General features: G+C 38.0%; 1 protein-coding gene across 1 annotated transcript in view; it reads left to right on the top strand.

The window, feature by feature from the left end:
* The window catches only part of HACD2 (3-hydroxyacyl-CoA dehydratase 2), a 101752-nt gene that overhangs the window by 4156 nt on the left and 70841 nt on the right, over positions 1-26755 (top strand). Inside the window, 1 exon segment of the mRNA XM_042903134.1 lies at positions 21677-21695. Coding sequence (XP_042759068.1) covers positions 21677-21695 — 19 coding nt within the window.

Genomic DNA, 26755 nt, shown 5'->3' with positions numbered 1-26755 from the left:
TAACTCTGCTGGTTTTACCAACTAACTCTGTGATTTTGAGCAAGTCATTTACTTCTTGTCCACAGCTTCTTCTCATTTGAAATAACTAGGTTAAAGTCGATTTCCAAAGCCCCTTCCTGCCCTAACAGTTTGAGTCTGAGGAAACTTCAGCAAATCCTTGTGTGGGCCATTTGTTAAACTTCCAGTTTTGAATTTTTTTGGAAAGAGCCAAAGTAAGTAGTACCTTGCCTCTCAGAGCTTTGGCCAGCACAATTCTCTCAAGCTGTAAAGAAGCAAGTTTGGAGCCAGGACCATGAGAAACTTGCCCCAGTGCTTGACACAGTACGCAGGTGTGCCCAATTAGAATATTTCATTAATTGGGGCGCCTGGGTGGCTCAGTCGGTTGGGCGTCCGACTTCGGCTCAGGTCACGATCTCTCAGTCCGTGAGTTCGAGCCCCGCGTCGGGCTCTGGGCTGATGGCTCAGAGCCTGGAGCCTGCTTCCGATTCTGTGTCTCCCTCTCTCTCTGCCCCTCCCCCGTTCATGCTCTGTCTCTCTCTGTCTCAAAAATAAATAAAACGTTAAAAAAAAAAAAAAGAATATTTCATTAATTTAAAGGGGTTCTATCTCTGTAAGACTTTGTAATAATAGAGGTATAATTTTTAAAATTTCAGTATGTCTCAGGGAAGGTAGTGACATTAAATATGTTATACACAAAATCCACTCAGGAACCAAATCTTACATTTTGAAGGATTAGCTCATTTATCCCTATAGAATTTTGAACAGGGATTTAAGAAAACATTTTGGATTTTTGGTTTTATCTCTTTTATCCTCACTCAGAACCAATTAGGTGACAAATCCTGGATTTAATTTTGGGGAAAGGATTCTGCAAAATGAAGTGAGGGCTCCCAGGAATAGCAGGGAATTAGCTGTGTAGTTGTCAGTCACGGCAGTAGACCCCTCAGCCTGGGTCAAGAGAGCAGGCTTATGAAAAGTGCATTTACTGAGTGGTCGGTGAAAGGCTATTTCATGTCTACTCCACTTGCATCCTAGAATAATTACGTGTGCACAGTGTTGTTGAATTACAGATTAGTTATCCTCATGGGAATTATTAGTGTTTGACAATGTATCTTTTTTGCAAGGGGAGAAAAGGAGAAAATGATCCCAGGGAGGTTGCTCATTTATACCTCTGTATGCTGAATGTCATTATAATTTTGTTTTATTGAAGGATCATTAGCAGTGTTAATAGTTTCAGGTGTGAAATATAGTGATTCAGCAGTTCTATACATTACTCAGTACTTAGTGCAAGATAAGTGTACTCTTAATCTCCTTTATCTGTTTCACCCGTCTCCCCCCAACCTCTGGCAACCACCGGTTCTCTATATTCAAGAGTCTGTTGGCGGTTTTTTTATTTCCTAATATCCTGTGTCTTTGACTTTTATTTTCCTCTATCTCTTTTGCATTTTTTGCTTTATTTTAAATTATAATTCTAGTATATTAATACACAATGTTGTATTAGTTTAGGTGTACAATATAATAATTCAGCAATTCTGTGCATTACTTAGTGCTCATCGTGATAAGTATACTTTTAATACCCTTCACCTCTTTCACCCTTCCCCCCCACCCACCTTCCCTCTGGTAACTATCAGTTTGTTCTCTCTAATTAAGAGTCCGTTTTTTGGGTTGTCTTTTTTTTCTTTGCTTGTTTTGTTTCTTAAATCCCACATATGAGTGAAATCATATGGTACTTGTCTTTCTCTACCTGACTTACTTCTCTTAGCGTAATACTCTCTAAAATCATCCATGTTGTTGCAGATGGCAAGATCTCTTTCTTTTTTATGGCTGAGTAATGTAATATACGTAAATGTATATATGTATATAATATTATATGTATATATAATATTATATCATTGTATATGTATACTACTATAAATGAGGTTACTTGTATCTTTGCATGCTGAATGTTAGTAGATTTTGTGGGAGTTTGCTTAAAAAGCAAACGGAGATTACTTGTTGTTTGCAACAAACTTCAAATTTTTTTAGGAAAATGTAACACTATGCTTTTCAAAAGATTTAAAAACATATGCCAGGCAAGTGCAAATGGGATGAAGTAGTATAATAAAGTAAACGATTTTGCTTCTGAGGAAATTAAATAATGTCTTGCAAAATGGGTGTATAGATATACTGAGTCAGTGATACAATAATGTATCTTTTTTATAAAATGAACACAAATCCTAATTTTTTTGCATGCTTGTTGGACAGTGTCTTGAGTGTATTTTATAGATACTTTTGCAAGTTATTCCACAGGTGATTATTTAAATAAGTATGTGTTTGAGTTGCTGTAATGTATGCCATGGAGGTTGAGCCCTTACTAATAGAGAGCTTAAAGTCTTGTTGGATAGATGATTATATTAGGGCTCTTGGCTGGAGATTACAGAAACCTCCTTAACCAACTTGAACCGTAAGGGGACTTTTTTATAAGTTTGTAAGATGTCCTATAGAATCCAAGGACAAGGATGCACCCAGAGCCCTTCAGGGAACCCAGGGATTCTTGCTGCACTCTTATCTCTGCTGTTCTCACTTTAATTGTCTCTGATTCTTTCTTCCCATCTTGCACACTAATTTTCTTGGTTTCTTAATCTACATGGCAAATAATGGTAATAGCCAAAAGCTTCTGAGACTATTGCTCCTGCAAACAAGGGAGCAACTAATTGGAAATAGAATCCTACCTACTCCCAATTCCACATTCCCAGTGAAGGGCCTGAATTGTCCATCTTGAATCAGGTTCTCATTCCTGGTCACCTGGTAGACAGGAGCAATTAGTCATATTAACCATACAGAAGTTGGAGGGAAGGGCTAATTTCTAGGAAAAAAGGTACGAGGTGGAAAGCCCAGTATTTACCAAGGCACTGAAACACAGTACAACCAAAATTATAACGTTTGAAATGATTTATAAATTGACAGAAGATGAAATATACTGATAATCTTGTGAGCCAAGAGGTCAGTGAATGAATATAGTGTGTCTTGAATTGAATCTTGAGTAATCCTGAGAGCTAATTAACATATGTAGGAAAAATATATTTTAAAAATGTCATTCGTGGATAAACAAATTTCCATACCATAAAATTAATGAATTGGTGATACATGTTATGACACATATGAATCTTGAAAACATTATGCTATATGAAAGAAGCCAGACACAAAACACCACACATTATGTGATTCTATTTATATGAAATGCCCAGAGAGGCAAATCCATTGAGACAGAAAGTAGATTAGTGGTTGCCAGGGGCTGTGGGGAGGACAGAATAGGGAGTGACTGCTAATGGGTACAGGATTTCTTAAGGTGATGACAGTATTCTGGAATTAGTGGTGATGGTTGCACAACCTTGCAAATGTACTAAAACCTGCTGAATTGTACACTTTAAATGGTGAATTTTGTGGTATGTAAATTATGCATCAATTTTTTAAAAATTCATCTATAGTAAGCTGTGGGTAAATTTTCTTCATTTCTGTTTTTGATCTGTGATATTTATTGATAAGGATAGACTGCCTTTCCAGCTTTGTTAGAGTTGAGTTAAAGGTTAGAATTTAGTAGATTGATGTTGTATTATGACAGTTTAAAATTATTTCTGAGAGAATTTGGATTCAGTTAACATAAGACTATAATTATAGCAAAGACACTTAAATACTCATGATTGGATATACTTCAGTGATTGGCAGTGTGATTCCAGTGGTTTAAGAATGGCTCTGCAAAGACATTAATTGTTGAGACTGAAATAGAGCGTCATCAACATATGTACATCACTATATATATCACTTACCTACCACTGTCCAGCTGGGAATGCCTACTGGACCACAGGAATTCCTTTTCTTCCCATTCTCTTCCAGATCCTTCTATTGTTTGGAACCCCCTCACCTACAAAAAAACAAAAACAAAAAAAAACAAAAGAGAGAAAACACCCCAGTCTCACTTGTGATCTTTTCTTAGAGTTTGTCTAGGGCTGAGTCTGCAGTGGCACAACTAGTTCCAGAGAAGCAGTGGAGGAGAGTGGACAGTTTTTGTTGTGTCTTCTTACCCTACTACCATTTTCCAAGCCCCATCTCTGTAATCTGTTCTGACTCATCGTGCTTCATCTTTCAACTGCCTTCAGACCCTTTAATGACATATTCAGGAAGCTGATTTTGATTATTTCTCTAAAATAAAGCAAAATGTTAAGAACTTGTAGTGTCCATAAGAAGAAGGGGGCTCCCAGCTTGTCTTCTTGCCAGTTTTTCTGTCTGTTTACCTCAAATGGTAGATGACTTTTTTTTTTAATGTTTACTTATTTATCTTTGAGAGGGAGAGAGCACGTGCATGCCTGGGAAGAGGGTCAGAGAGAGAAGAGAGAGAGAATCCCAAGCAGGCTCCATGCTGCTCATATGGGGCTTGATCCCACAAACGGGAAATCATGACCTCAGCTGAAATCAGGAGTTGGATGCTTGACCAACTGAGCCACCAGGCTCCCCTAGATGACTTTTTTCCCATAGGGATGCTTGGAGGTTACGTTCTGTGGCATTATTTAAAAAAAAAAAAAAAATGTTTTTAATGTTTATTTATTTTTGAGAGAGAGAGAGAGAGGGAGACACAGAATCCGAAGTAGGCTCCGGGCTCTGAGCTGTCAGCACAAAGCCTGACATGGGGCTTGAACTCATGGAACCGTGAGATCGTGACCTGAGCCAAAGTTGGCCACTTAACCGATTGAGCCACCCAGGTGCCCACCCCTCTTTGGCATTATTAATATGGTAGTATTAATATGGTAGTATGCTTCAGGAACATCTTTGGTTAAGTTTACTTTTGTGTACTTGTCTGGGGACATGACCACCATCTGTAATATTTTTCCTCCTCGTGAAAACATGCTAACTTCTCACAAATAATAATTTAAAAAGGAAATTTTGAAACACAAGCTAAATGTACATTTTAGACTACCTTTATTCTGAAGACTTGTTTTGAGAAAACAGACCTATAAAAGAGACCTCTGAAATGCTCACAGAGCAGTCATAGTGGGGATATTTCACAAAAACAGAAATGACAACAAACCTCAGACAAAGTAGCTTCAAAAACACTGAAAACCAGAGGTAAACTAGGGAACTTGGGTGTAATTAATGTCACAACGTTAGAAGGGAAGAGGGATCCTGTGGGAAACAGGAGCCCACCCACACAGGCCTTCCTGCTTGATGACTCAAGCAAATAGAAGAAAATTGATACGACATTCAAACAGGTGAGACAGCTAATGGCTACAGAAAGGAATGGACAGAACATTTTTTTTAAGTGAACTAAAAATATAGGTGGTGTCAGTACAGGGCAGGAAGGAGGCCATAGTGCAGAGAAAGTAGGTGATACTAAAGATCAAGAAAAGGCAAGAATTCCCAGTTATAGGCTGAGATTAAATAGATTGCAGAGCAGAAGCCATTGAGAATGTTCAGAATTCACCATTTCGAATATAAAAAAGAACATTATAAAATATGTAGTGCCAAGCAGATCAGAAATATTACGTGTTGGTGGATTAGCTAACGTGTGAATGATTGAACAATAGGAAAGCGAAATATATGAGAAAGTAGTGAAATTCAACAAAAAAATAATAATGCAATAGAACTGATGTATCTGGATTGAGGGTATACAACTTGTTCAAAAAGTAAGGTTGGAACAACAACAATAGAAAAGGTTGGAACATGTAACTCATAATCAGGAAAAATTCTAGAAAACTTTTCTGAAACTGAAAGACCAACTCAGTATGCTTATTGAGAGTATTTGGAGTTCCACATTGGAGCTGTTTTTCAAGAAAAAAAATCCTTTCCCTTTTTAGGCACCTATTTGTTAAATTTTTAAACGCAAAACAAAGATTAGCAATTTCCAGCAGAAAAAAGATCTTAAAATGTTACAGTAAAACAGCCTAAGGCCCTAGACTTTGAAAAATAAAAAAATTCACATGAAGCTAGGAGAAAGCATTAGGTTCCTGGGTAACCTTGCAATTTCCTACAGATGGAGACAATTTGAGAATACCTACAAAAAGGAATAAAACTTTGGAAAAGCCTTATCAAAGGGTATTTAGCTCTTATGTAAATAAAATTAACTAAGTCTTTAGAGTAGCAATGTTCTGAATCTGTGCAGTTTGATACAGCAGCCACTATCACATGTGGCTATTGAGCCCTTGAAATGGGGCTGATGGGACTGAGAAACTTGAGTTTTAAGTTTTATTTATTTTTAGTTTAAATTTTAATAGGCACATGTGGGTAGTGGCCACTCCACTGGACAGCATAGCTTTAGAGCATGATCCGGATTGCAAGGTGTCCATTTGGCATTTGATAAGATAATTCATATCTGACCCAAGTAGAATGAAATAGGAAGGAGAGTAAAGAAGCAAAGGGAGACAAACTTAACAGTGTAAATTCTGTGTCACTCCAGAATTTAAATTCCTAATTTATAAGGTGAAAATAATAAGAACAATTATTAGACTATGTTGATGTGTTTAGGTTAGGAAAAATAGGAAAAAAGCAAATTGCAGATAATGGGAGAGGTATGGGAGGGTATGTATGAAGCTGCTACTGGTGCTTATCCCCATGGAAGCGTGTGGTATTTGGGGGAGAATAAAAGGGAACTTCTCCTTTTTACTCTCTATACTTCAATGTGTGCTTATATATCACTTCTGTGACTCTTGAAATAAAAGGGAAGGTATAATAAACATAACATGTGGGACACTTGGGTAGCTCAGTCAGTTGAACATCTGACTCTTGATTTTGGCTCAGGTCATGACCCCAGCATCATGGGATTGAGCCCTACATGGGGCCCTGTGCTGAGCATGGAGCCTGCTTAAGGTTCCCTCTGCTCCTCTTCCCTGCTCACGCTCACTGTCTCTCTTTCAAAAATAAAAAAATGAATAAAAATAAAAAATAAATGTAACACGTAATACAATATAATAGGAAACAAAAAGAGAAAAATAAGATTAAAACATTTTTTGAAAAAAGAAGAAAATATGCAGCTTAGATAGATTACCTTGTGACTTAAAATGATGTGCAGAATTTTACATCTGCTGTTAAAAAAGAAAAAGGAAAGGGACACCTGGGTGGGCTCAATTGATTGAGTGCCTGACTCTTGATTTCTGCTCAGGTCATGATCTCAAGGTTGTTAGGCTTCGAGCTGGGTGTGGAGCCTGCTTAAGATTCTTTCTCTCTCTCTCTCTCTCTCCCTCTCCCCCTACTCTTAAAAAAAAAGAACAAAAAATAAAAAAGGAACAATAACAGTAAACCTACAAGATAACCAAGTATAGCACAAATGTATCATTTCTACTATTTATACAAATAGATTCATTAATTTTATCAAAATAAAAAGGTATAGTGATGGTTAACATTTTAAAAAACAAAATTCAGCAACCTGTTGCCTATAAAAGACAAGCTTATTGAAGGACAAACCAGCATGCCCTGACCAAGCATACAAGAAAAACAGGACCTCCCAGTTACAGCATAAGATAAAGTTGATAGCAGAGCAGAAGCCAAAGGGAAACTGGCAGAGTTCACAGTTTGTCATGCAGGAGGAACATGGCAGACATGTTGGTGGAATTAGTTGATGGGTAAATGATTATCATAGAAAAGCTGGCAGAAATGTTACAGAAGTAAAATTAGAATTGTACTTAAGAAGTGTCACGGTATATGTAAAAGAACACTGGAGACAAGAAATTTGCGTACTGAGACTTTACCTTAAGTGTTTTCCCAGTTTTAAGTTCAGTGAGGCTTCAGCATTTCATTATCAGATTACAAAAATAAAACAGATTGGGTGCCTGGGTAGTCCAGTTGGTTGAGCATCTGACTTTGGCTTAGGTCATGCTCTTGCGATTCATGAGTTCGAGCTCCACTCCACTTTCGATTCTCTGTCCCCCTCTCACTTTCCGTCCCCTGCTTCCATGCTCTTAAAAAAAAAAAAAGAAAGCAAGTAACGAATTGATAAATTATAGAGGTTAGTATAGTAAGAAAGGTAAAATTAAGTGACAAAGAGAAGATAATGGTAATTAAGGAAATTTCACCTGTTTTCTCCTTTAAAAATGACATAAAAGGGTTTTGAAACCAAGTTTAGATTGGAGTCTTTCAGAGAGTCCAATAAATACCCCCTTTTTCTTGCTTATGTTCTGAACATTGGGAAATAACTCAAAGGAATTGAATCAGGATCCTAAAAACTTTATTAGCAATAAAGGCCTGATAGTAGCTGTAAGACAGGTAAACTTGTCTTACTGCATGTAGTGCATTTGTTTATTGTTGTAGTCAATTTTTGGCAAATTTCTAGTATTTGTAGTCAAGGATGTCCTATTTCAAACAGTGAAACGTGAACATACAATTGCTAAAATAAACATATACTGTAAGTGTATTAGAAAATCAATTCCCATAAGCAGATACTGAGGAATCTGAGAGTCTCCGGGTCTCCTGCTGCACCTCTTGATACCAGAAAGCATTAGCTTTTATAAGACCCTATCAGGATCATGTAGATCTATTGGGAAGAATATGGATTTTATGATGGAGGCTGTGTGTTAGTGTGCAAGCTAAACGATTTGCTAACTGAACTCCAGAATTAGATCACCACCCACCCTATCCTAGGCAGCAGCGGCCCCGGGTGGTGAGGAGTAAATAGAGAACTTGAAGTTCTTTGTGAAAACCCCAGGGTAGAGCTGAGTCGAGCATTCCCCACCTATTCTTCCCAAATTTACTGCTCAGATGAGTCATTCTTCCTTTCCTGGGGTGAAGTGATTAGCAGGTGGAGAGAGAGCAGAAATATTTGGGGAGATAACCCTTCTCATAGAAGTCAGAAGAGATGAAAAGGTGTTTCCCTCTAATCATAAGTTCTATATATTCATTTTAGAAAAAAAAAAAAAAACAGATAAGCATAAAGAAGAAAATGGATGGAATCAATGTTTTAAGAAAATGGAATCATACATACATATGGTATGATGATTTTCAAAACTAACCAGATACTGGTAAACATAACTCAGATTAGTTCTGGACCTCTCCACAGTAACATGAATGTGGTAGACATTTCTTGGGGAGCTGCCCTGCTCAGGAGATTTTGTCCTCACTGAAAATTCTCCCAGTTCTATGGCTATACCTCTGTTGCTTGATAGCAATGAAATCTCTACTGCCTCTCAGGCCATGACTGGCTGATCCAGGGGTATACACCTGGCCCACACTACACTCGCCAGATTTTTCTTCTCCCAAGAATTTGGAATTTTGAGTTGAAAGATATTGGGGCCCATTGTAGCCTAGTCACATTAAATCTATGAGCTACAGCTGAGGTCTCCAAAGGTGCCTCAGTTCTGATTCCTCTTGAGATTTGCTAAACTTTATTGTGAGCAAATTTTGATTGCCATAGTCAGTAGAGTTGTGACTAGATGTTTTACAACACCTGAGGGAGTCCAACTCAGTAAAGATTTTTCTTGCATCTATCCTGACTTTTGTATATCCCCCAGGCTAACCACTCTGTAAATATAAATTGATAGTTTTGTAGTACATATTGATATTAAAATATCCTCATGAGAAATTAAGCAAAAAGCTTATTAAGTTAGAAGAAGGTCGTTGTCTTAATTTTCTATTGCTGCTTCAAAGTCCAGATCTCATGGGCACCTGGGTGGCTCAGTTAGTTAAGTGTCTGTCTTTGGCTCAGGTCATGATCTCCCGGTTTATGAGTTTGAGCCCCACATCAAGCTCTCTGCTGTTAGCGCAGAGCCTGCTTCGGATCCTCTGCCTCCCTCTCTCTCTCTCTGCCCCTCCTCGTTCTCTCTCTCTCTCTCTCTTTCAAAAATAAACATTTAAAAAATAAAGAAAGATCTCATAAACTTAGCAGCTTGCTTTTAAAATAACACTCATTTATTAACTCATGGTTCTGTAAGTCAAAAGCTGGACTTGGCTGGGTTGCCCACACAGAGTCTCATAAGACTTAAATTAAGGTGTGGGTCGGGCTGGCTCTAATCTCTGGGCTCTAGGGAAGAATCTGCTAATAAGCTCATTCAACTTGTTGGCAGAATCCAGTTCTTGTGGTTGAAGGTCTGACATCCCGCTTCCCTTGCTGTCAGCTGGAGGTCACTTCCTGCTTCTGCCACCAGCTTTGCTTTTAAAGGGCTCACTTTGTTGGATCAGGTCTATCCATATAATCTCCATATTTTAGAATCAATGGATTTGGGACTTTAATTACATTTGTAAAAGTACCTAGATTAGTGTTTGGATAACCACCAAATAGGAATCATGGGGAATCATCTTTAGAATTTTGCCTACCACAGTTGATATAAAAAGTGAACCTGAGTGAAATAAAGCTATCATCACAAAATAATTGAGTAATTTGTTCACTCTGCCCATTGTACTCTGTAAGTATTAACACCATTTCCAACTTGCTTATTTAGTTGAAAAGGATTTCAGTGCGATAGTGTTGTTATTGCAAAAGCAATGAAATGGACTGAAATGATGTAACGGGATTTGAGATTCCTGTTCAGACTTCAGTTATTAAGTTAGTGAAGGTACATGAAATACAGGGATCTCCTTGGATTTTTAAAATATAACTATTTTAATATTTCTTATTAATTGTCTTTTGGGGATTACCATAGTTTTTCAGTTATATCCTCAAAGTATCCAATCTGTTACACAATTGCTTTATTGCCTTTTGCATTATTGGTTTATTTGTTTTTATCTAATCCATCTCTGCCTTGTTGCACCATTCAAAGAATGTGGACATAAGGATAGGCTTTCTGTGATACTTTCTTCCTACCTTATCTCATGACATAACCTAGAGGATTATTTTGACACCACACTTACAAATGAATAAGACCTGGCTCATTTGTGATGATACTGTACTTTCTTTTTTTTTCTTTTGATGTTTTTACTTTGGCTGTTATTTATCTTGGTGAATATTCTAACTTCAGTTAAGATTACTTCTCTATGTCCATTACTATATTAATACTATTTTTTATTCTAGTGTTGGTCTGTATCTCTGCTTTCTTATTGTTCTGTGCTAGTTCAAAGTGCTTTCTGATATTCTTATTTTTATTTTATTTTTTAAACATTTATTTTGAGAGATAGAGAGAGACTGAGCATGAGCTGGGGAGGGGCAGAGAGAGAGGTAGACACATAATCCGAAGCAGGCTCCACTCTGAGCCGTCAGCACAGAGCCCAACATGGGGCTTGAACCCACGAACTGGGAGATTATGACCTGAGCCAAAGTCAGATGCTTAACCGACTGAGCCACCCAGGCGCCCCTGATATTCTTATTTTTAAATCCAAACTTATTTATCATAAATTGTCACATACATCTGACTGCTTCATTATGTACCCAAACATTTGTATACTGAAATACATTTTTTAAAAAGTAAATTACTTTCTATTTCGTCTTAGCATATCAGTTAGAACATCGTACTTTTTAAAAATGTTTGGGTGGATAAATGATATCATCTGTGAATTTCATTTCAGGATAGAAGAGGTATTATAAAATATATGTGATTAAAAAGGGGAGATAGAGTCTACTAGGACTAAGACTTGCTATTCTGTCACACAAAGAAAACGTGATAGCCCTTAAGCACTCTACAGTTGATGCTTACACAACACAGAGGTTGGGGCACCAACCTCCTATGCAGTTGAAAATCCATGTATAACTTTTGACTCCCCAAAAACTTAACTCCTAATAGCCTACTATTGGCCAGAAGCTTTACCAATAACATAAACAGTTGATAAATTATAAGGAAGAGAAAATGCAGTTATTGTACAGTACATTAGTAGAGTGAGGCACCACACCTCTCCTCATCCCCACCCAAAGTTAGCAAAGCTGGATCCTGGAGTCATACCCGGTCTGTGCTCCTCTTCCCAGGAATGTAGGAAACCTCATTCTAAGCACAGTTCAGGGGAAGTCAGAGAACTGGCAAAGGCAGAGCACTTTTAGACCTTCTCTGTAGGTCACTTGCTTCACCTGACCCCCCTTTACATAGTTCTAATACAGTTTCTGCTTGTGGGAAATGCTGGCAAGCCAAGAGAGGCCAGTTCCCCTTGGGTATTGGTTCCCAGCCTTAGAGAGTTTTCAGCACCGTGGACAGCGCCCCCCCCCCCCCCCCCCCCCCCCCTGCTTTTTCTCTCTGCAACCTAGGTTTCTGCCTGATGCTATCCTGCACCCAGAGTTCTTCTGGAACTCCAGGTTATCATTCTGTGGTCCTTGGACCACTCTGGCCAGTGACTGGCCCTGCCACTTTGTTGAGAATCCCTCCCCAGAGCTGGTTCCTTTGCGTCTCTCAGTTGAAGACTTCAATGAACCCAGCTTCCCCAACGTGGGCGGTATGGTAAGGAGTGCCAGGAGCAGGCAAGAGCCCTACTGTCCCAGCTTTCTCCATATGATTCTTCCACCTTCTCTTCACTTCTAGATATTTGGCAACCTCTATCTTTTTAATCACTATATAAAATATGTGTTTATTGAAAAAAATCTGAGTGTAAGTGGACCCATGCAGTTCAAACTATTGTTGTGTAAGGATCAACTGTATATCCTTTGCTGTAATGTCCAATTGTTAATCAGCTGCCTGGATGGGTGCCTTACCACATACGTGGATAGGTTTTCTATTTGTGCACTGTCATTTGTCTTGTCTCAGCATGCTCTTTATTCATGTCTTTCATTCCTCATTTAAATCTATAGACATCTTAGTTTTCCTCAACTTTGCAGCGGGAGGTCCAGTTTATCTTGTCATATTCACACATTTGAGATTCTTAGCAGTGTTTTCTTTTGAAAAAGATTATAAGATTTGCAGCGTAATAATGCTTTTCTTGTCAATTATCAACAAATTTGTGAAGCTTGATTTTTTTTTTTAATCCAAGCCTCCTTCACTCCCCCCCCACCCCAATTTAGTGAAATAACAGTTTTTGAGTATATGGTCTTATATTTTAGATGAGGTAAGTCTTGTCAAGTTATAACTTCAGCAGATATCTTCTAACTAATGTGCAATAAAATAATATGATAGAAAAATCAGTAGAGTAGAAATAGAGCCTAGATTCTGGACCCTGGTTACTACTTTGGACAATTTGAACAGCTTTTCTTAGCCTTGATTTTCTCATCTGTAAGTAGAGATAACTGTCGTGACATTCTGCCAGGGTTGTTGTTAGGACCAAATAATAAACTGCTACAGAAATGTGAATTCTAAAGTGTACTACAATAGCTGATAGGTCTTATCATCCAGAAAAGCTTTGATCATTAAATAATATTATGGATGGGTGCAGATTACATTTTTATTATTATATAAGTTTCAGGTATACAGCTTTACAATTCAATATCTGTATACACTACAAAGTGGTCACCATAAGTCTAGTTCCCAACCATACCATTGACCCCCTTCACCCCATAGCCCCCTTCCCCTCTGGTAACCATTAGTCTGTTCTCTGTGAGTTGTTTTTGTTTTATTTTGTTCACTTGTTTTGTTGTTTTTTACATATGAGTGAAATCACATGATATTTGTCTTTCTCTATCTGACTTATTTTGTTGAGCATAATGCCCTCAAGGTCTATCCATGTTGTCGCAAGTGGCAAGATTCATTCTTTTTTATGGCTGAGTAGTATGCCATTTTATAAATATGCCACATCTTCTTTATCCATTCAGCTGTTAATGGACACTTAGGTTGTTTTCATATCTTGGCTATTATAAATAATGCTACAGTGAACATAGGGGTGCATGTATCTTTTTGAATTAGTGTTTTTGTATTCTTCGCATAAATATGAAGTGGAATAGATGGGTCATATGGTAGATTTATCCTTTTTTTTCCTCATTTATTTATTTATTTTGTGGGGGAGTGAGCATTCTTGTCTTTTTCCTGTTCTTAAGAGGAAAAGTTTTTGGGGTGCCTGGGTGGCTCAGTTGGTTAAGCATCCGACTTCAGCTCAGGTCATGATCTCGCAGTTCATGAGTTTGAGCCCCACATCGGGCTCTGTGCTGACAGCTCAGAGTCTGGAGCCTGCCTCAGATTCTGTGTCTCCTTCTTTCTCTGCCCCTCCCCTGCTCGTGCTTGCTCTCTCTCTCTCAAAAAATAAATACACATTAAAAAAATTTAAGAGGAAAAGCTTTCAACTATTCACTGCTGAATACAAGAAAAAAAATGTTAGCTGTAGAATTGTCATTTATGCCCTTTATTATGTTGAGGTACATTCCCTCTGTACCTACTTTGTTGAGAGTTTTTATCATAAATGGATGTTGAATTTTGTTGAGTGCTCTTTTTTTTTGCATCTATTGAGATGATCATATGATTTTTATTTTTCACTGTGTTGATGTAATGTATCATATTGATTTGCAGCTGTTGAACCATCCTTGCATCCCAAGAATAAATCTCATTGGATCATGGTGTATGATCCTTTTAATGCATTGTTGGATTTAGCTTGCTAAAATTTGTTGAGGATTTTACATCTATTTTTATCAAGGATATTGGCCTGGTAATTTCTTTTTTGTGTGTGATGTCCTTGTCTGATTTTGGTGTTGGTGGTGCTGGCCTCATAAAATACATTTGGAAGCTTTTCTTTCTCCTGTTTTTTGGAAGAGTTTGAAAAGGACAGGTATTAAGTCTTCTTTGAATGGTAGAATTTGCCAGTGAGGCCACCTGGTCCTGGACTTTTGTTTGTTGGGAGGTTTTTGATTACTGTTTCAGTCTCCTTGCTAGTTATCAATCTACTGATTTTCTGTTTCTTCATGTTTCAGTCTTGGCAGATTATATGTTTCTAGGAATTTACCCATTTCTTCTAGGTTGTTATTTCTTGGTCTCAATTGTAACTTCTCTTTCATTTCTGATTTTATGTATTTGAGCCCTCTCTTCTGTTTTTCTTGCTTGGTTTAGCTAAGGGTTTGTTGATTTTCTCTTTTCAAAGAGCCAGCTCTTGCTTTCATTGTTTTTTTGTTTTGTTTTGTTTTTATTGTGCTTTGAATCTCTATTTCATTTATTTCCACTCTGATCTTATTATTTTCTTCCTTCTACTAATTTGAGCCTTTGTTTGTTCTTCTTTTTCTAGTTCCTTTAGGTGCAAAGTTAGATTGCTTATTTGAGGTGTTTTGTTTCTTGACGTAGTCCTGTTTTGCTCTGAACTTCCCTCTTAGAACCACTTCTGCTGCATCCCGTAGATTTTGATGTGTTGGATTTTTGTGTTCATTTGTCTCTAGGTATTTTATTGCTCCTTCGGTTTCTTGGATGAACTATTGACTGCTCAGGAGCATGCTGCTTAATCTCCATATTTTTGTGGGTTTTTTTTTCCCTTGTAATTAATTTCTAGTTTCATACCATTGTGGTCAGAAAAAATGGTTATAATATGATGTCAATCTTTTTCATTTTATCGAGACTTGCTTTTTGGCCCAGCATGTGATCTGTCCTAGAGAATGTTCCATGTGCAATTGAGAAGAATGTGTTTTCTGCTGCTTTGGGATGGAATGTTCTGTATATATCTATTAAGTCCATCAGGTCTAATGTGTTGTTTAAGGCTAGTGTTTCCTAATTGATTTTTTGTCTGGATGATCTATCTATCGATGAAAGTAGGGTATTAAAATCTCCTACTGTTACTGTGTTTATGATTTCAGGTCCTCCCTTTAGGTCTGTTAATATTTGTTTTATATGTTTTGGCAGTCCTATGTTGGGTGCATATGTATTTATAAATGTTATATTTTCTTGCTGGATTGACTCCTGTGTCATTATATAATGCTCTTCTTTGTCTTTTATTATAGTCTTTGTATTGAAGTCCATTTTATGTGATAGGAGGATAGGTATTCCAGCTTTCTTTTCATTTCCATTTGCATGGCATATCTTTTTCTAACCCTTCCCTTTCACTCTGTGCCTTTACTTCTGAAGTGAGTCTCGTAGGCAGCATATAGATGGGTCTCATTTTTTTTATATATTTAGCCATTCTGTGTCTTTAGATTGGTGAATTTAGTCCATTTATATTTAAAGTAATTATTAAGAAGTAATAACTTATTGCCATTTTGTTAATTGTTTTCTGGCTATCTTTGTAATTCCTCTCTGTTCCTTCTCTTTTTCTCTTTTCTTGTCGTGTGATGGCTTTCTTTAGTGTTAGGTTTAAATTCCTTTCTCATTTTCTTTTGTGTATTTACTCTAAATTTTTTCCTTGTTGTTACTTTGAGGTTCACACAAAATATTCTGTGTAAATAGCAGTCTGTTTTAATTTGATAGCAACTTAATTTTAAACACAATTCAAAGCTTTACCTTTTTACTCTTCTCCCCCACATTTATATTTTTGATGATACATTTTGTATCTTTTTCTTCTATGCTTCCCTTAATTCATTATTGTAACTTCAGTTAAGTTTACTACTTTGTCTTTTAACCTTAATGCTTGCTTTATAAGTGATTGATTCACTACCTTGTTTATGTATTTACCTTTTCCAGTGAGAATTTTACTTTCATATGTTTTCTTACTAATTAGTACCAATTTTATTCAGCTTAAAGAAGTCCCTTTAGTATTTCTTGTAGGGCTGGTTTATTGGTGATGAATATTTTTAGCTGTTACTTACATGGAAAGCTCATAATCTGTTGTTCAATTCTGAATGAAAACTTTGCTAGGCAGAGAATTTGAGATGGAAGTTTTTAGCTTTCAGCACTTTGTATATGCCTTCTGGCATGTAAAGTTTCTACCGAAAAATTTGATAATTGCCTTGTAGGGTTTCCCTTGTACATAACAAGTTGTTTTTCTCTTGTTGCTTTTAGGATTCTCTCTTAATCCTTAGCTTTTACCATTTTAACTATAATGTATCTTGGTGTGGATCTCTTTGGGGATACCTTATTTGAAACTCTGGGAATCCTGGACCTGGGTGTTCAGTTCCTTTCCCAGATTAGGGAAATTTTCAGCCATTATTTTTTCAAATAATTTTCTTGCCCTTTCTCTCTGTTCTCCTTCTGAGAGCCCTACAATGTGAATGTTATCCCACTTGATGTTGTCTTAAAGGTCCCTTAAGTGTCTTCACTTTTCTTAATTTTTTCCTTTTTTTTTTAAACCGCATTTGTAAAGGTGCTATGTAACCTGGAAAAAGTGTTAATTATTATAAGATATTTTGGAAGTAGCCAGATAAAGTGTCAGAGTATAGAGACATGTCTGCTAATGTTTTTTTTTTTCTTGAATTTACATTCTCAGAACTGTTTCTAAAATTAGAATTCTAATTAATTTCCTATCTTCTCTTCTTTTTTCAAAAGACTGTTTTCAGGTATGTTCTTCTTAATTTTTTGTTCCTTAAAAAATGATTGTGGGGACACCTGGGTGGCTCAGTTGGTTAAACATCCAACTTCACCTCAGGTCATGATCTCATGGCTTCGGGGTTCGAGCCCCACATCAGGCTCTGTGCTGACAGCTCAGAGCCTGGAGCCTGCTACAGATTCTGTGTCTCTATCTCTCTCTGCCCCTCTCCTGTGCGTGCGCTTTCTCTCTCTTTCTCTCTCTCTCTCTCTCAAAAATAAACATTAAAAAAAATTTTTTTTAAATGATTGTGGTAGTTTTTGGTATTTAGTTAAAAAATGGGCAGTTAACAAAATAAACAGCTATATCAATTCCCTCCCCTTTTAAAATTGTGGATTTTTTTTAGCCCTTGTGATTAAGGTGTCTGGGAGCCAATACATTATAATTCTTTGATTCAGATTGGAGTTTGGGGAATTTTTCCCCCTTCTACTGCCTACTCCCATTACCAAGCCCCACCACTTCTTTATCAGAGTAATTCGCAGCTACATTCTTTCTTTCCTGTGTTCTCAACTCTCATACTGTGCAGGTCATTATTATACCACACTTAAATAACTGCTGCAGCTCCTTTGCTATTCATTCTGCCCTTGATTCCTTTGTGCTCCAAACCTTCCAGAGCTTCTTAACATTTATCCATTGCATCACCTTTTTCTTTCAATGTTTACTATTGAAGTATAGTTGATATATACAATTATATTAACTTCAGGTGCATAAAATAGTTATTCAACAATTTTATGTATTATTTAGTTCTCACCTCAATGAATCTGGTTACCATCTATTACCATGCAACTTTTTTTTTTTTTTTTTTTTTTTTTTCCACCAACTAGGGAGATACCTTTGGGCTTTTCTTTCTTTCTTTCTCTAAAGTAGCTTTATTCAAGTCTTGTTACCATACAATATTATATTAGTTTCAAGTGTACAACATAATATTTCAACAGTTCTATTCATTACACTCATCATAAGTGTACTCTTAAATCCCCATCACCTATTTCACTCATCTCCCCTGGCCATCTTCCCCTCTGGTAACCACCAGTTTGTTTTCTATAGTTAACAGTCTGGTTTTTTGTTTTTGTCTCTTTTTTTCTTTGTTTTGTTTCTTAAATACCACATATGAGTGAAATCATATGGTATTTGTCTTTCTCTGACTGACTTCACTTAATATAATACTCTCTAGATCCGTCCATGTCATTGCAAATGGCAAGGTTTCATTCTTTTTTATGGCTGGGTAATATTCTACTGTGTATATATAAAACGTCTTTATCCATTCATCTATCAACAGACACTTAAGTTACTTCCATATCTTGGCTACTGTAAATAATGCAGAAATAAACACAGGGAATACATATATTTTTTTGAATTAGTGTTTTCATATCCTTTGGATAATTCCCAGTAGTGGAATTACTGGATCATATGGTGATTCTATTCTGTTTTTAACTTTTTGAGGAACCTCCATACTGTTTTCCACAGTGGCTGCATGAGCTTACCTTCGTACCAACAGTGCACAAGGGGTTCTATTTGCTCAGTCTCCCCGCCAATACATGTTATTTCTTGTCCTTTTGATTCTAGCCATTCTGACAGATGTGAAGGGATATCTCACTGTGGTTTTGATTTGCATTTTCCTGATGATTAGTGATGTTGAGCATCTTATTCTGTGTGTTGGCCATCTGTGTATCTTCTCTGGAAAAACGTCTCTTCATCTCCTCTGCCCATTTTTAATTGAATCATTTGGGGTTTTTTGGTATTAAGTTGTATAAGCTTTTTATATATTTTGGATATTAACCCCTTATCAGATACATCATTTGCGAATAAATATCTTTTCCTAGTCAGTGGGTTGTCTTTTTATTTTGTTGACCATTTGCTTCACAGGGCAAAAGCTTTTTATTTTGGTGTAGTCCCAATAGTTTAATTTTGCTTTTGTTTTCCTTACCAAAGAAGGCATATCTAGAGAAATCTTTCTACCACACATGTCAGAGAGATTACAGCCTATGTTTTCTTCTAGGAATTTTATGGTTTCAGGTGTCACATTTAGGTCTTTAATCCATTTTGAATTTATTCTTGTGTATGGTGTAAGAAAGTGATGCAGTTTCATTCTTTTGTATGTAGATGTCCAGTTTTCCCAGCACCTGTTTTGAAGAGACTTTTTCACACTGTATATTCTTGCTTCTTTTGTCATCGGTTATACCATACAACATTATTACAATATCACCTTGACTATGTTCCCTATGCTGTACTTTTCATCCCCATGACTTAATTTATTTTATAACTGGAAATTTATACTTCTTAATCTCCTTTATCTGTTTCACTTATCTTAATTTTTTTTTTTTTTTCTTCATTTTTCTGTTGTCTGGGTAAGTTCCCTTGCTTTGTCTTCCAGCTTGCTGATTCATTCTTCTACTTCGTCCAGTCTTCTGTTGAATCTTTCTAGTGTATTTTTCAAACTTCTGTTTGATACTTTCTTATACCTTCTGTCTCTTTGTTGAACTTCTTACTCTGTTCAACCATTCTTCTGCTGAGTTCACTGAACATCTGTATGATAATTTCTTTGAACTTTTCATCAGGTTGATTGCTTATCTGTGTTTTGTTTAGTTCTTACCCTGAGATTTTGGCATGTTCTTTTTGGATACATAGTCTGTTTCCTCATTTTGCCTAACTCTTTGTGTTTGTTTCTATGTATTAGGAAAGTCACCTACCTCTCCCAGTCTTGAATGAGTGGCTTTACATAGAAGATGCACTATTGGGCCCAGAAACACAGTCTCCCAATCACTAGAACCAGGTGTTCAAGGAGTGTCCCCTGTGTGGGCTGTGTTGTCCTTCTGTTGTGGCAGGGCCCAGGGCTGTGGTATGTTGGTGGGCTGGGCTGGCACTTGGTTGGGCTGCACGTTGTGTCCACAACTGCTGCAGTGTGTCTGTGGGCAGGGTTCTCTGCTGGCTGTGTTTACTGTCACTAGTATGTTAGAGGATTCCAAAATGGTGCCTACCAGTGCCCATATTAGTAAGGCAGACTTGAATCACAAAAATTCCTCCTACCAGTGTTTGTTTCCAGGGAAAGTTCTGCCGTTTTAGGTTAGCAAATGATTCTCCTTTACCTATGGTCCATGTACTATTCAAGTTGGTATTTTTGTGCTGGTTTCTGGGTTGAGTGAGTCTGCATATCAGCCCTTTAAGAGCAGATTTTCTATTCCCTGCAGTTTTATAGTCTTCCTGAAGGTGATCCCTGTTGATTTTCAGAGCCTAGTGTTTTGAGGGCTCATCACTCCTATTCAAGATCTAAGGATTTGGTGCCAGATATAGACCTCAGGTATTTTGATCCTCCGGGAAAAAGTCTGTTCCTTTAATGTCCCTCCCAGTTATGATCACCATAGCTAGGGTTTGTTTCATTCCCTAGCAAGTCTGTGTTTCTGCCCCCTCTTTCCCATCTTGATGCTATCCTTTTATCCTTTATTGTGGAGGCTCTGTTCATTGAACTTTCAGGTCCCTTTCAGAAGGAATTATTCCACATTTAGTTTTAGATTTGTTGTGTCCATGGAAGAGGTACATTTAGGATCTTGCTACACCACCATCTTGAACCCAGCTCCTCAGATTACTTCTTTACCACAACCATCACCAGGGTTAAAGCAATGCCACATACAGGATGAATAGGAAGGCAATTTAGAATGACCAAATTGGCCACTTGGATGGCCACTGAGATGGAAAAGAGATAGCAATCACACCCAAAGCACTGGAAATAAAAACCCTGAAGGCAGATGCCACAAGTATTAGCAGGACTTGGAAATCAATAGGACTTGTAGGTGAGGGAAAGGAAAATAGCTGAATTTGGGAGACTGAGAAGTTGATGATCAAGAGGCATAGCAGTCGTGAAGGAAGAAAAACATGAGTTTCTTGAAGAGGCATGCCATGTTTGAGCCACTGCTGGTGCACCTAGATGGAGGGGTGCAAAGGCAGTTTGCAGTGTGGGCTTGGAGCATAAAGAGATCAAGGGTAGCAGATTGGACTGGGAATATGCCTGTAATGAGGTCACCAAATGAGACAAGATGGAGTCTGAGTTTGGAGCTTTGTAGGTTGAATGAATGTCTGCATTGAAGGGCCTGCTGGATAAGAAGAGCCAAAAAAGGCTTTTCTAACCCTGTATTCTATAGTCTGACAGTTCTGTTCTGTAGAATGTGGGACATGGGAGATGTACATCTACTGTTTTTACAAGTTCATGTATTAAAAAAGAGATCCTTGACATCTGGTAGACTACTGGGTCAGATTTACTCCTTACAAAAATTTCCACAGATACAGAAACTAAAAATGAACAAACAAACAAAAATAAATAAGAATTTACATTTTGTTAAATAGCCAGGTTTAAAAATGGAATGTTTATTTTTCAAATTCAATACTGAAAGGCTAGTTTATATAAACTATATTGTTATTGATCTTTACTAATTCTTTTCTCTCCCTTTTTTGTCTCTAGATTTTACATTGTGCAGTAGGTAAGTATGGAATTTTTCCCCTCCTATGCAGTGGATTTTGCTTTTTTTGAAGTCATAAATAATAGGTCGGTTTGATTATTACTGAATATTGGAAAAACTAAACTATTTAATCATTGTATATAAAATTGCTTACACTGGTATGGCTCTTGGTTTCTGAAATGATAGGTACTATTTAGATGTTATCACTGAACAATTTACTAAATGTCACAAGTATTTCACTCTGTCAGTCTCGTTTCACGGGTGACAGAAACACTAGCATATTTATTAAAATGTGACTTGGAGTCCTGGTTCCGGACTATGTAGAAAGCCCTCTTTATGATCACTTAAATATTATATTTTCTTTCTTTATGTTTAAAATGGAGTACCAGGTATATTGCCTGTGTCCCAAATGAATATTGAATGTGTGTGAGAGAGATTGGAAAAATATAAATATAAAGTTATATAAATGTAAGGGATTTCTATGAAAAGCAGATACAGTGTGTTTTGCGGGGGAGGAGAGGGTCATCAAATTCTGGTCTGGAACTGAGGTATAACTTCTTGTCTGGGGTGGATTACACCCCTCTAAATAGAAATGAATTTTGGAAAGTTGACAGATTCTGTAGAGTAAGCCCATAGTTGTTGCTGTGTATCTGGATTTGTCTCTGAAAGGGAGGGAGGGTTTGCAGTTGACCTCGGAAAGCGCCACAGGTCTGAAAACTCAAGAACCATGGATCCAGATTCACAAATTAAGTGGGTACCTGCTATATTCCGGGCACTGCACTTGGCACTGTGGAGTTTAGAGATGAGGAGACTTGGTTCAAAAGGACACATAAGTGGAGGCCCCTGGGTGGCTCAGTCGATAAAGCATCTGACTTTGGCTCAGGTCATGATCTCACTGTCCATGAGTTTGAGCCCCATGTCGGGCTCTGTGCTGACAGCTCAGAGCCTGGAGCCTGCCTTGGATTCTGTGTCTCCCTCTCTCTGTCCCTCCCCAACTTGCTTGTGCGCGCTCTCTCTCTCTCAAAAATAAATAAAAATAAACTTTAAAAAATAAAAAGGACACACAAGTGGACACACAGCAAGCTATCTACCTTAGGTCTTGCACGGTGACTCTGATATCTGGCTCCATTACTTTTAAGGAAGACAAAGCATCTTCATTGTAAAGAGTTGCACCTCAGCTAATTTCCTGCTAGGACAGAGGTTTACAGTCAGGAGTTTGTCCCAGTGATTTGCAGAATTTTGTGTGCATGTGTCTATATTTATTTTAGGGGCAGCTGGATAGAATATATAGCTTTCATTAGATTCCCACAGGAATGTGTGATCCCCAAAAAGTTAAGAAATACTGCTTTATCAAGTATTGCTTGCTAAACCTTTGAGCAAGAGATTTGAAAGGGGCTTGTGGGGGGGGGGGTCTCATCTGTCACATGATCTGCTTTCTTAGAAGTTGCAGGACCTGGGCCATGTCACATAGCCAGTAAATGGGTTTTAGCTGATGTGTAATTTCACACACATTTCCTTTTTAATCCTTTATCTACAATTTTGAGATGAAAAATTTTGCCCCTTCTTAGATGGTTGAATGAAGTTTAACTGGTTCAACATGAACCAGTTTAACTACAAGCATAAGCTTGTAGATGAGGGGCCACATTTGGCCCGAGAGAGTTCTGGAATCACTTTAGGCCTTTCCCACATGATTGAACCCTGTGCCCCAATCTCCCCATTCTCTTAACCTTCAGCTGCCCCTGTACAAAGCTCTTAGATGCATGTTTTCTAAGCATGTGTGCTACACTTTAATTATTATTATTTCATTGTATTTTAATGCCCCAATTCCCTTTATCTTACAATGTATTTTCATACCTGTTTATAATAAAGTTCTATCCCTAGAAATAAAGTTTCTGACCAGTATATTTATTCGCACCAAGAACATTACTGAATGCCTGGCAGGTGGTGGGTGCCAGACAGTGGATTGGACAGTGAGAGTAGAATGTGAGCAGGCACCAGCTTGGGTTCAGGAAACCCACAGTCAGATGGGCAGCCTTCTGAGCTCCGCTGGTCGGATGCACTCTGCAGACTAGTGTTCACGCTACACTCTGTTCTGATGGTTTGTGGACAAGTGTCCCCAGGGCCTAGCGTGGTACTTGACACATCGTAGATACTTAAAAATACCTTCCTAATTCAGGGTGCTTGGGTGGTTCAGTCAGTTAAGTGCCCTACTTCACTCAGCTCAGGTCATGATCTCACGGTTTGTGGGTTCGAGCCCTGCATCAGGCTCTGTGCTGGCAGCTGAGAGCCTGGAGCCTGCTTTGGATTGATTCTGTGTCTCCCTCTCTGCCCCTCCGCCCCTCCCCCGCTCTATATTTCTCTCTCTCAAAAATAAACATTAAAAAAAATTAAAAAGGGAAAATTCCTTCTTAATTCCTCAAGCACCTTGCTCTGTCAGTGATTCTGTCTCCTGCATCCTCATTCTTTGTCATCTACCTTTTCCTTCTCAGCTCACAAAGTGCTCAGGGGTGCCCCATTCTAAAAATAAACTTAACCTTTGACCCTACATTCCTCCCTTATCACTACTTAATTCCTCTCTGTCCCTTTTACCATATATTTTTTTAATGTTTATTTATTTAGAGAGAGAGAACTAGAGCAAGCAAGAAGGGGAGGTGCAGAGAGAGAGAGAGAGATTGAGAGCCCAAGCAGAGAGAGAGAGATTGAGAGACCAGATATCGAGAGAGATTGAGGGAGCCCAAGCAGGCTCCACACTGTCAGTGCAGAGTGTGATGCAGGGCTGATCTCCATAACCTGGTAGTCATCAGATTTTATCATTTCTGTTTCCTGAATATTTCTCAGATTGTCCTGTTTTTCATCACTGTTCAGGGCATCAGTGTGTCTCATCTGGACTCCCTTTTGGATCTCCCTGAACTTCTAGGCTTGCAATATTAACAGTAATAATAAGAGCTACCCTTCATTGAGCATTTACTATGTTCCAGTGCTTTAGTGCTTTTACCTCATTTACTTCCCTTTTTACAGGTGACAGTACTGAAGCTTAGAAGGTTTTCAATCTTGCCAAAGTTCACAGTTAATAAGCCCTAGAGCCAGAAGTTGAACCTTTGGCTGTGTGACTCTAAGCCCATGCACAGCCCTTGAGGGAGTTAGTTAAAAGATAATTCTGAGCCTGTGGCTTCCTTGCTTAAAACCGTTCACTGGTTTAAACTTCTTCATGATTTGGAGCCTGCCCACCCTTCCCAGCCTTCCCTGTGCCCTGCCTCTCACTCCATGCTTCAGCCACCCTGGCCTTTTTGTGGGTCTCCCCACTGCTTCTTGCCTCTGGTCTGTGGCCAGGCCTTGCTTTCTGGAATGAGCAGCCCACCCCCTCCGGCTGGCAGCTCTTCGCCGCTTTTCCTCCAGTAAACTTTCCTACCAGCCACTGGCTACATTAGGTACCTTTCCTCACTTCTCTGTAATAGCCGACACCTCGCTGTTGTTGTACCTTCTGCTGTGTATTATGGTCTGTCACTGTACCTGTATCCCCCACCAGCACCACTGAGTCTTTGAGAAATGAGAACTGTTTCTTACTGATTTCTGTATCCCGCCACCTCACAATACAGGCCGCCTAAGTGGAAGCTCGGTGAACATTTGATCATACTCTTACCAAATTCCGGTGACATTTTCCAAAAATGGTTTCAAAATGTGTTCAGTTCTTTTAGAAAATAAATAATAATAAATAAGCTGTTTCTGGCATTAATCTAAAGGCAGTCCTTTTTTTTCACTCCTACAATTTAAGTTTAGTTTTAGAATGCTGGTTCTTTTCTTGTGGCTTTGTAAAACTTTTCACTCTGAGAATTTCGTCTTTTACAACTTGTTTTGGAGCCTTGAGATATTTTTAGATTACATTTAGATACCTTTAGATACATGGAAAGTCTGGACCTCAGTCAGTCTTGGGTTGTTTATCCGCTGTGTGACTTCCAGGAAGTAACTCCATCTCTGCATCTTTATTTCCTCATCAGTTAAAGGGGGATGATACCCATCTTGTAGGGTTGTTGTGCAAACGAAAGGGGACATGCATGAGAAATACTTAGCATGATGTCTAAAACATGGTAATACTGAAAACTGCCCAGCCCCAAATGGGAGCTATTGTTACTAACTAAAACAACAGTAATGTCATAGAATGTTAGAAGTTTCTGTCCCTGATGTAAGGTTGAATATCTGTATAATTCTTCCATATTCCTAGTTTTCTTAAATTATAGTTTCTGTGTAAGTGAGTGCTTCAGGACTGTTTATTCTCAGTATGGGTTGGAGCTGCTTCTGATTCATGGTTGTGACAATGCAACGTGGCAAAAACAGCCTCCAGAAACAATAAACTAAAATTCTGTATGAGGGGCTTGTTTCTGAAAAGTCAAGCCTTCTGTCTGTGCAGAAGTGTTCCCACGCCCCAGTTATTTCCAAGTAGGTTGTTTGTTCTCCATTGATAATGTAAAGATGGGAGTTCTTTTTGAGGTTGGGGGAATGATTTTGAACACGTATTGGGAATGTATTTCTTTTTTTAAGTAAAATACAATTGACATATAACGTTGTATTTGTTTCAGGTGTACAACATAGCAATTCGATATATGTATACATTGCAAAATGATGACCACATTAAGTTTATTAGTTAATGTCCCTCACCTCACATAGTTACATTTTTTTTCTTGTGATGGGAACTTTTAAGATTACTCTCTTAGTAACTTTGATAAAAAATATAGTATTAATCATAGTCACCATGCTGTACATTATATTCCTGGGACTTCTTTATCTTAGAGCTGGAAGTTCATACCTTTTGACCTCTTTCACTGATTTCCCCCACCCCCAGCCTCTGGCACCCACCAATCTGTTCTCTGTATCTGTGAGTTTGGTTTTGTTTTTTGTTTTTTTCCCTCAGATTCCATGTATGTGTGAAACAATGCAGTATTTGCTTTTCTCTGGGACAGGATGTAAATGCTGTGGTTGCAGCCCTCAACCCAAGATTTGTAGTGCTTTATGTTTATGCAATACTTTTCTTTTTGGAAATGAGAATTAAAAAAAACAAACAACCACTTTGAGACTTACCTTTCACA

This window comes from Panthera leo, chromosome C2 (assembly GCF_018350215.1).
Source record: "Panthera leo isolate Ple1 chromosome C2, P.leo_Ple1_pat1.1, whole genome shotgun sequence".
Classification (NCBI taxonomy): domain Eukaryota; kingdom Metazoa; phylum Chordata; class Mammalia; order Carnivora; family Felidae; genus Panthera; species Panthera leo.
Note: the sequence above shows the minus strand (reverse complement) of the source record. Positions and strands in the feature narration are given on the sequence as shown.